The sequence below is a fragment of the Orycteropus afer genome, unplaced genomic scaffold (assembly GCF_000298275.1).
Source record: "Orycteropus afer afer isolate SDZICR_OR568_19922 unplaced genomic scaffold, OryAfe1.0 scaffold00008, whole genome shotgun sequence".
In the NCBI taxonomy this organism is placed as follows: Eukaryota; Metazoa; Chordata; class Mammalia; order Tubulidentata; family Orycteropodidae; genus Orycteropus; species Orycteropus afer.
This window is the reverse complement of record NW_006921595.1, coordinates 13,050,940-13,060,782: the sequence shown is the minus strand read 5'-3', so window position 1 is coordinate 13,060,782 and position 9,843 is coordinate 13,050,940. Positions and strand designations below refer to the sequence as shown.

At 37.2% G+C, this 9,843-nt stretch overlaps 1 protein-coding gene across 1 annotated transcript in view; it reads left to right on the top strand.

Annotated features, from left to right (window-relative positions):
* NUP42 (nucleoporin 42) overlaps positions 1 to 9,843 on the top strand; it is a 27,945-nt gene that overhangs the window by 4,511 nt on the left and 13,591 nt on the right. Inside the window, exons 3-4 of the mRNA XM_007946553.1 lie at positions 501 to 513; positions 1,661 to 1,755. Of these exons, the coding sequence (XP_007944744.1) occupies positions 501 to 513; positions 1,661 to 1,755 (108 nt within the window). The remainder of the gene's footprint in view (positions 1 to 500; positions 514 to 1,660; positions 1,756 to 9,843) is intronic.

Below are 9,843 nucleotides of genomic sequence, written 5' to 3'. Positions count from 1 at the left end.
AAGGCTGGCAGTTCAAACCCACCAGCCACTCCTCGGAAGGAAGGTTGGGCAATCTACTTCCATAGTGATACCACCTCAGAAACTCAAGGAGGGGTTGCTATGAGTCAGGTCTGACTCGACAGCACATAACAGTTAACAACAACAGAGAGCTTTCTTAGGCCAAATTACGCTTTTCCCATTTTTCTGTTGATAACACTATGTTATGGATACCTTAGTCCTGGTTAAGTTTGTTGTAAATTATGGGTTCTTTACAAAATATGAGCTAACTTAAAATGATTTAAGTATTTTATCAAATATTCATGTTTCTTTTCTGTCATATATGTATATACATTATGATCTTAAAGGCCACTTAATGTATCTTTTAACCTTTACGATTCAAACTAATTTAATTTGATTTCTTTTATTACTGTGGAGTATGTTCCAGGTACTTCTTGAGAAGATTCATGGTAGAATTTGTGACTGGTGTCAGATATAGTATATGGCTATCTCTGTTTTCTTAGCTCCTGGCCACCAGTACAGGCTTTAAATATGCCAATTATTCTTTTACTTACCATGACTAAATTAGAACCAGTGGTAAACATTTTGAGCCATGTACTACATACATTTTAAAAAAAAAACCCTACCATCGTTGAGTTGATTCTGATACATAATGACCCTATAGGACAGAGTACAACTGCTCTGTAGAGTTTCCAAAGCTATAAATCTTTGTGAAAGCAGACTTTCTCATTTTTCTCCCATGGAGTGGCTAGTGAGTTCAAGTCACTGACCTTTTGATTAGTAGCCAAATGCTTTAACCACTGTGCTACCAGACAGAGTTCTTGTACTAGTGGTTATGGTTGCACAGCACGGTGAAAGTGACAAATGTCACTTGTGGTTCACAGAAAATAATGCACGCATTCCCCAGGTTACAAATGAGATCTGTTCTTGTGTCTTTAAGAATTTGTAGGTTAGTTGGAACTGGTACATACAGTTCTTAATTAGCCTCACTTCAGTGCGAGAAAGGAGCTTGTGCTGTGGTCAAGCTCAGCTGTTTGAACTCATCAGCAGTAGCTGTTTCATTGCAGGAAAAGGCTTTTTCATTGAGTTAAAGGCTTAGGAGCAAGTGAAGGTAATTGTGATGAAGATTTACTTGCAAGTAGGGCTTTGACGCAGTCATTTCAGAGTGAGGGCAAATTTACATAACATTAAACCCCACCTCAAAGATGGCAGCTGAATGTGCTACTATAGTCCTGCCAGCAATCCAGTCTCATGCATCAGTCTCCTAAAAGGGCTCACTAAGCCTCTTCTGAGTCTTCCATTCCAAGGCTTCTACCCATAATCTTTCCAAGTTCTGGTTAAAGTTGTATGATTCTAAAGTTGGCATTGTATATTATATCTCAGGTCTTCAGAAAATGTATACTGTGATAGTTTTTACTTATAAATATTAGTGAATAATAATTTAGTGTATTGAAAAACTACTGACATAGTAATATTTATCACCATGAAATACAGTTCTTATTTCTACATGCTGTTTTAAAGAAGTCTTCAGAAAATATAATGGAAAAAATCTAAAATTTATTAGAATTTAAAATTTCAGTCATAAGAAGCCTAAGCAATAAATTTTAACAAGCAGATGAAAAAGATGTTTTGTTCTTTTTGTTTGTTTGTTTTGTTTTTTCAGGGAAGGAACTGTAAAAGATATGGAGGTTTGGGAATCATCAGGGCAGTGGATGTTTTCTGTTTATTCACCAATGAAAAACAAACCTAATATTTCAGGTAACTGAGTAACTATATTTTTTAAATATGTTCTAAAGGTATTACTTTTCTAATATTAAGACCACGCCAAATAAAAAAGTTAACCAGCAATTTGGCTCCAGTTAGAGAGTCAATATTGTGAATATTGTTTAAAGTATCTTGAATATTTTAGCAGAGCTTCATAACTTGGGGATTAAGGTTGGAAGATACATTCATTTTTAATATACGTGGTTGTGATGAGAAAATGATTAAAATCCCAATTCTATAAGTTCAAGAAGAGGTTCTACTTTTTTGTTCCCTGTACATGTAAATTAAGAACCTCTTAGCTGCTTACAGTGAATAGAAGTCACATTCTCCCTGACACTAAGGCCTTGGCTAGCTGGTTCTGTTCATTTCTCTGTGTTTCTAAGAAGTCATGTTTCATAAAACATACTGACATCTAACCTAGAGGTAATGTTAGGAAGTGGAGAGCCTTAGCTGGGCTACAGGGATAGCATTTCTTTAGAATACCTCTTTCCTTCCTATTTGCCCATAGCCTTTTCTTGTGCCTTCCTCTTTTGTCCGTAGCCCCTGAGACCTTCCTAGGCTGGAGCCTAGACCTCCAACTTTTCCATGCCCTCAGTCCTATTGAGGATACAGTAGGTATCTGCATATGGAAGCCCCAACAGTCCCCTAGAACTCTGGGTTCTCCCCTCTGTCTGTCTCAGTTTTACTTCTCTATTCTGTACTTATGTCACAGCATTCCCTATTCATTAATTCATTCAAAAAATACTGATGTTTTTGTTCCTGCTAGGCTCTGTTCTAAGTGCTAGGGGTAGAGAGATGAACAAGACAGACAAGGTCCACCCTTTGTGAAGCTTATGTTCTTTTTTACTGTGATTTGGGTGAAAATTTACAGAGCAAATTCACTTTCCATACAGCAGTTCGCATACACTTTGTCTCATGACATTGACCACAGTTTACCACAATGCAACAGCTTTCCTCCCAACAGTCACCTCTTCCCTGTGTCCATCCCTCCATGCACTCCTGCCCCCTGCGCTGTCTCCCTGTGCATAAGCAGCCCTTCTTTTTCCCATGATTGATCTGTCCAAGGAGTTTATCTACCTGAGGTAAATGTTCAACTCATATGCCTGTCTTTTGTTTGGCTGGAAACCACAGGTGTGGGTTCAATTCCAGACCTGAAGGGCATCTAGGGGCCATAGTCTCAGTGGTTCCACCAGGCTCTATCAGACCAGCAAACCTGGTTCCCCCCTTTTTTTTTTCTACAAATGATTTTGAATTTTGTTGCATTGTTCTCCCTTTCTGTCCAGGATCTCCTACATAGATTCCCTTCCAAGTGGTTGACAGTGGTAGCCGGGCACCATCTAGTTCTTCTGGTCTCATAGTCATAGGTTGCATATCGGATGGTGTACCAGTCGCTAGGAGAAGCTTATGTTCTTGAGGGAGGAGAACAATAAGTATTGCAAATAGATCATTTCAGATAGTGATGTTTTCGGGGGGGGGGGGGGAAAAGTGTTAAGTCTTCCTAATGAGTTCAGAATTGAACCCTCATGCCTTAAGGCAGTGGTTCTTGAAATGTGGAATGTGGATCTTTGCAAGTCCTTGAGTAATATTGCCAGATAAAATACAGGGCACCTAGTTTCATTGGAATTTTAAGTGAACAAAGAATAGTATCTGGAATGTACTTAGTATCAAGGAGCACTGATAGTGTGATGGTTAAGCACCCGACTACTAACTGGAAAGTCTGTAGTTCAAATACACCAGTGTGGCTCCACAGGAAAAAGGGCCTGGTGATCTGCTCTTGTAAAGATTTCAGCCTAGGAAATCCTGTGGTGCAGTTCTGTGCTGTCCTAAGGGTTACTGTGAGTCTGAATTGATTCAGAGGCACACAACAACACTTATTAACCATTTTTGTACATCTGTAATTCAAATTTAACTGAATGTCCTGTACTTGTATTTGTTAAATCTAGCAACCCTATTCCTGAGACCTTTTTAGGGAAATGTATAAGTTCACAGATTATTTATATAAATAAATATATAACTATTAAGGTTACTTCAGGGGATACTTTTAAGGTGTTGAGTATCTCAGATTTCATTTTAAGTTCTGGTCCACTTTCTTTTTCATTTTATATTGGGGTCCATCTGTTGTGACCCTGATCAGAATGTTTGGTAGTTATGGCCAGGTAAACCCAAGAAAAACCAAACCCACTGCTGTCAAGTTGATTCTGACTCATGGTGACCCCATTTCCAAGGCAGTAAATCTTTATGGAAGTAGATTGCCCAGTCTTCCTTCAGTGGAATGGTTGGTGGGTTTGAACCGCCAACCTTTTGGTTAATAATCAAATGCCTTAGGTACTGTGCCACCAAAGCTCCAGGTACCATCTGTTTATTCTTGTAGACCCAAGGTAGAGGGGGCCATGTTCGTGAAGGCAGTTCTGTATTCTGGTTCTTTCTCTGATTCATGAATTACTGTTGTTCTTTTTTGCTTCAGGTAATAAAGACCATTAGTTGTATCATAGATGGCTGTTTACAATTTGTTATTTTTTGTTTTTAATGTATTTTCCATGAAAGTTTATACTTTTAACATTTATACCACTTCAGATTAGATTTCCATTTAACAGTTTCTACATAGATTGTTCAGTGACATTAGTTATAATTTTCACAATGTGTCAACATCTTTAATTCTGTTGTGGTGTTCTGTTTCCAGTACTCTGGTTTCCCTGCCCCCCCTTTCTCATCTTTGCTTTAGAATTATTGTTTACCACTTGGTCTAATATAGATGGTACTTTACTGGTGTACCATATTCACAGGTAATATCTCTTACTTTGTGTGATAGTATTTTGATTTGCTTAAAGGGGAATTTAGGAGATAATTTCTGTTAAGAGTTTAAAGACTCTCACATTTGTACTCAGTGAGTCTACTCAACTGATGCAGTTAAATCTGGACTTCTCAAGAATTTGATTCTGTTCTACTTTTCTGTTCTCCTGTTCTATCAAGGTCCATCTATTGTGTCCTTGATTGGAATGGTCAGTAGTGGTAGCCATGCTCCATCTAGTTCTTCTGGTCTCAAGGTAGTAGATGAGACCATGGTTCTTACAGGCTATTAGTCCTATAGAATAGCTTGTTCTCTTGAGAATTTGGTTTCCTTCTATCTCTTTTTACTTTAGACAAGTAGAGTAGTTGTATTTTCGATCGTTGCTCACAAGCTTTTAAAACTCCAGACATAGCTCACAAACTGAGATCTGTAATGTGACCTTTATATATGCCAATTGAGTGAATTAACCCATGAGACTATGACCCGAAGTCTTCAGAAAAACTAATCCTGTGAGTTGACTATGTCTAAGAAATATTTGTATCTATAGCTCCTATCTGGTTTATGTATGTGTGTTACTGTAGGGAAAGTTGTATAACATAGCATTTAACAATTTCTCCTTTTTCTTATGGACGGACACTTAGTGGCATTGGTTAGAGTAGACAAACTGCATACTTCACCCACATCTGGTGCCATGTTTTCCATCACCATAAACAAAAGGTGATTACTATCTAGAGAATATCTCTCTACCCCCTGGTCACCACCAATGAACACTGGTCTCTGAGTATATTCCTATTCTGTTGTTTTCTAAGTGAGAGCATACAATGTTCATCCCTTTGTGATTGATTTATTTCACTCAGCTTAATATACTCCCATTTCATCCATGCTGCAAGATGATTCAGGAACTCATTTTCTTTTATGGCTATGTGGTATTCCGTTGTATGTATTTACCACATTTTGTTTATCCATTCATTCATTGATGATTCCATTCATTCATAGATGGTATCCATTCATAGATGGTTGTTTCCATCTATTTGCTATTGTGAATAGTGCTGCAGTGAATATAATCGTTGCCATCAAGTAGACTCCAACTCACAGCAACCCTAAAGGACAGAGTAGAACTGCCCTCTAAGGTTTCCAAGGCTGTAAATCTTCATGGAAGCAGGCTGCATCATCTTTGTCCTGTAGAGGGGTTGGTGGGTTCAAACCACCAACCTTTTGGTTAGCAGCCCAGTGCATAGCCACCAGGTCTCTTTCTGTAATGAATATAGGTGTACATTTGTCTATTTGTGTCTCTTCTATGCGATCCCTTACAGTATCCACACATCATCCTCTCCAACATTTGTTGCTCTCTTTATTTTTTATTTTTTTTGATCAATGCTGTTTTAGTAGGTAGTTTGGATTTGCATCTCTGAGCTCTGGTAGCATAGTACCTAAGGCATTTGACTGCTAACTAGAAGGCTGGCGGTTCAAACTCAGTAGCCACTCCTCGGAAGGAAGATTGGGCAATCTACTTTCATAGTGATACTGTCTCGGAAACCCAAGGAGGGGACACTGTGAGTCAGTTTCAACTCAACACCAGTGAGTTTAGGAACCCTGATAATAAAGTGGTTCAAGTGTTTGGTTGCTAGCCACAACGTCAGGGGTTTGAACCCACGATCTGCTCTGTGGAAGAAAGACAGGGCAATCTACTTTAGTAAAGATTACATCCTTGGAAACCCTTTGGGGCCATTCTACTCTGTCCCATATGGTCACTATGAGTGGGAAAATTGACTCCCTGGAAATGAATTTGATTTCTTTTTAATGGCTAACTGAAGGAACCCTGGTGGCACAATATGAGCAAGAGTTCAGCTGCTAATCAAAAGGTCAATGGTAGAAACCTACCAGCCACTTCACAGGAGACAAGACTACAGTCTAGGAAACCCTATGGTTTCTGTCCTGTTCTTTAGGGTTTGCTATGAGTCAGAATCAACTGACAGCACACAACTGCGATGGCTAATGACTACCTTTTCGTGTATTTGTGGCTGCTTGATTGTCCTCTTTGGTGACACATCTGTTCATGTGTTTGGTTCATTTTTTAATTGGGTCATTTCATTTTATGAAGTTCCAGTTACCTCATTTGTCTTCTGCTATTCATGTATTTATAGTAGTATTTGATAATCTATTATTTTTTAAAAAAAAAAAATTATGTCTAGTGGTTTTGCCTATATATGTGTGTTTTCTTCCAATAACTTTATAGTTTTAGTTGTAACATTTAGGTCCTTGGCCAATTTTGAGTTAGCTTTTTGTGTATAAGTGTAAGGTATGGATCCTGTTTCATTTTTCTGCATGGGAATAACCAATTTTGCCAGCATCATTTGTTGAAGAGATCCTTTCTCCTCTATTGAATGGACTTTGATCCCTTGTTGAAAAATCATTTGTCCATGGATAGATGGATTTATTTCTAGGATCTCAGTTCTACATATTCCATTGGCCTGTGCATCTAACTAGTACCAGGCTGTTTTGATTGCAAGTGTGAGGCCTCCTACTTGTTCTTCAAGATAGCTTTGGCTATTCAGGCCTCTTTCCATAAAGTTGGTTAGTTTTCCATTTTAGTAAACAGTGTTGTTAGAATTTTGGTCGGGATCACATTGTACAGTAAAACCTGCAAAGACAGGAACATCACTAAGGTACAAACTTGAAGTATTTTCCTCTGTATAGAGACTGATAGAAAAGCAGTAGTACTGTTTAAGGCAGAAAAGTTGCATGACATAGAAAAGCAAAGCAGTCTCTTTCTGGAGTTCATGAAAATTAGAAATTCTGTTATGCATATTTTTTATCAAGATTCTTTTATATACTCTTTGATCAAAATGGTCGGTAGTGGTAGCCAGGCATTAACCAATTCTTCTGATCTCATGGCAGAAGAGGCAGTTTTTTCTAGGGCATTTAGCCATCCATTCCATTTTCTCCTCCTTTTGTTGCCAGGCAAATATAGACCAATTATGTTCTGGATGGCCACTTGCAGGCTTGTAAGACTGGCAAACTAGGAGATACAACAGAAGCACTAAACATATTATTAGGCCAGTTAACTGGGATATCCCCTGAAACCATGACCCTAAACCTTCCAAACAAGGACCACATCCAGTGAGGTATTTAGGTTGTACATGAGCAGCCTCAGCAGCTACTCATTTTTCTTTTTTGCCCTTGTGAATATATCCCACAGATTTTGCCAATTCAACTTTTTACAGATAATACAACTTATTGGCAGCAATTGTAGTAATCAGCTATGCAACCCTATCTTTAATTAATGCATGTTTTTCATCACCATAAACCAAAATTCAGTGCTTTATAAATAACAACTCTCTTTTTTGTCCTTGGTAACCATTTATAAACTTTGATCTTTATACATTTGTCTTTACATGAGTGAGGTCATACAATACTTGTCCTTTTGTGACTGGCTTATTTTGCTCAGCATAATGTCTTCTAGCTCCATCCATACTTTAGCATGTATCAAAACTTTTTTTTCCTACTGGCTGAGTAGTATTCCATTGTAATTATGTACGCGTACTACATTTTATCTGTTCCTCCCTTGATGAACATTTAAGTTATCTCCACCTTTTGGCTGTTGTGAGTAGTCAATGAATGTTGATGTACAAGTTTCTTTTTTATATCTTAGCCATCCTAGTGGGAGTGAAATGGTATCATTGTGGTTTTGATGTGCATCTCTCTAATGGGTAATGACACTGAGGATCTTTTCGTGTGTTTGGTGGCCATTTGAGTGTTCTCTTAATGAAATATCTATTCAAGTCTTTTGCCCATGTTATGATTGGGTTATTTCTGGTTTTATTAAGTTATCAAAATTTTATTTATATTATGGTTATTAGATTCTTACTGGATATGCTGTTTCCAAAGATAATCTTTCAGTTGGTAGCTTGTCTGCACTTTTTGGTAGTCCTTTGAAGAACAAAAGCTTCAAATTTTTGTGAATGATAGTGTTTTCTTAATTTCCTTGGCACATTTTTCCTTATTGGTATAACAGGCCCAACTGATTTTTTTTGTATTAATCTTATACTTTGCAGCATTATTAAATTATTTTAGTTACCACAGCTTTTTTTTAATGTATGGAATTGTTGGGATTTTCTGTGTATAGGTAGGATTATGTCATCTGTGTAAAAAGATAGTGACACTACTTCCTTTCCAATTTGGATATCCTTTCTTTGTTATTTTTGCTCTGGTTAGGGGTTACAGTACAATATTTAATAGGAGTGGTGATAGTGGGCATTCTTCTCTTGTTTGTATTACAAGTAGAAGGCTCTTCTCCATTGAGTGTAATGTTGGCTGTTGGTTTTTCACACATACCTTTAATCATGTTGTGGAATTTCCCTTTTCTGTATCTGTTGAGATGATCATGTGTCTCTTCCTTTATTCATGTGGTATTTTATATTGATTGATTTTCTAATGTTGAACCACCTTGCCATTCCTGGAATAAATCCTACTTGGTCATGGTATATATTCTTATGTAGTTGAATTCTGATCCCTAGAGTTTTACTGAGGATTTTTGCATCTGTATTAATGAGAGGTTATTGGCCTATAATTTTCTTTTTTTGGGATGTCTTTATCTAACTTCGGCATCAGGATGATACTGATTTCATAGAATGTTTTTATATTCATTTTTTGTTTTGGAAGCCTGTGTAGGATTAGTATCAATTCCATAACATTTGGTAAGATTCCCTTATGAAGCCATCTAGTCTAGGGCTGTTTTGAGGGGGAGAGGTTGGTTGGAGGTTGGAGTATAATTTTTCATAGTATTCTGTTAAGATCTTCTGAATCTCATTTGGATCTATGAGATTCCAATTCCATTTATTTTGATTATTTGCATTTTCCCATTTTTCCCCAACCAGTGATTGTCCAGATTATTGATCTTTGCAAGGAACCAACTGCTGATCTTGTTGATTGTTTGAATGTTTTTGTGTTCTCTATTTCATTTTATTTCTGTTCTAATCATTGGTGTTTCCTTTCTTCTAGTAGCTTTGGGCTTTTCCTTTTTCTTCCTTTTCTGTTTCTGTAAGTTGACAGATTAAGATATTGATTTGAGATCTTTTCTTTTCTTTTTAACGTAGGCGCTTATTGCTATGAAATACCCGACAAAGACGTCAAAAAACTAGTATTAAGTTTTCTCAAAGAAATAAAGGAAAACACAGAAAAGTTTTTAGAAGAATTCAGGAAAACAGTACAAGAACAAAGTGAGAAGCTCAAGAAAGAGATAGAAACCGTAAATAAAAAACTACTAGAAATTCCTAAGCTTGATAATAAAATAA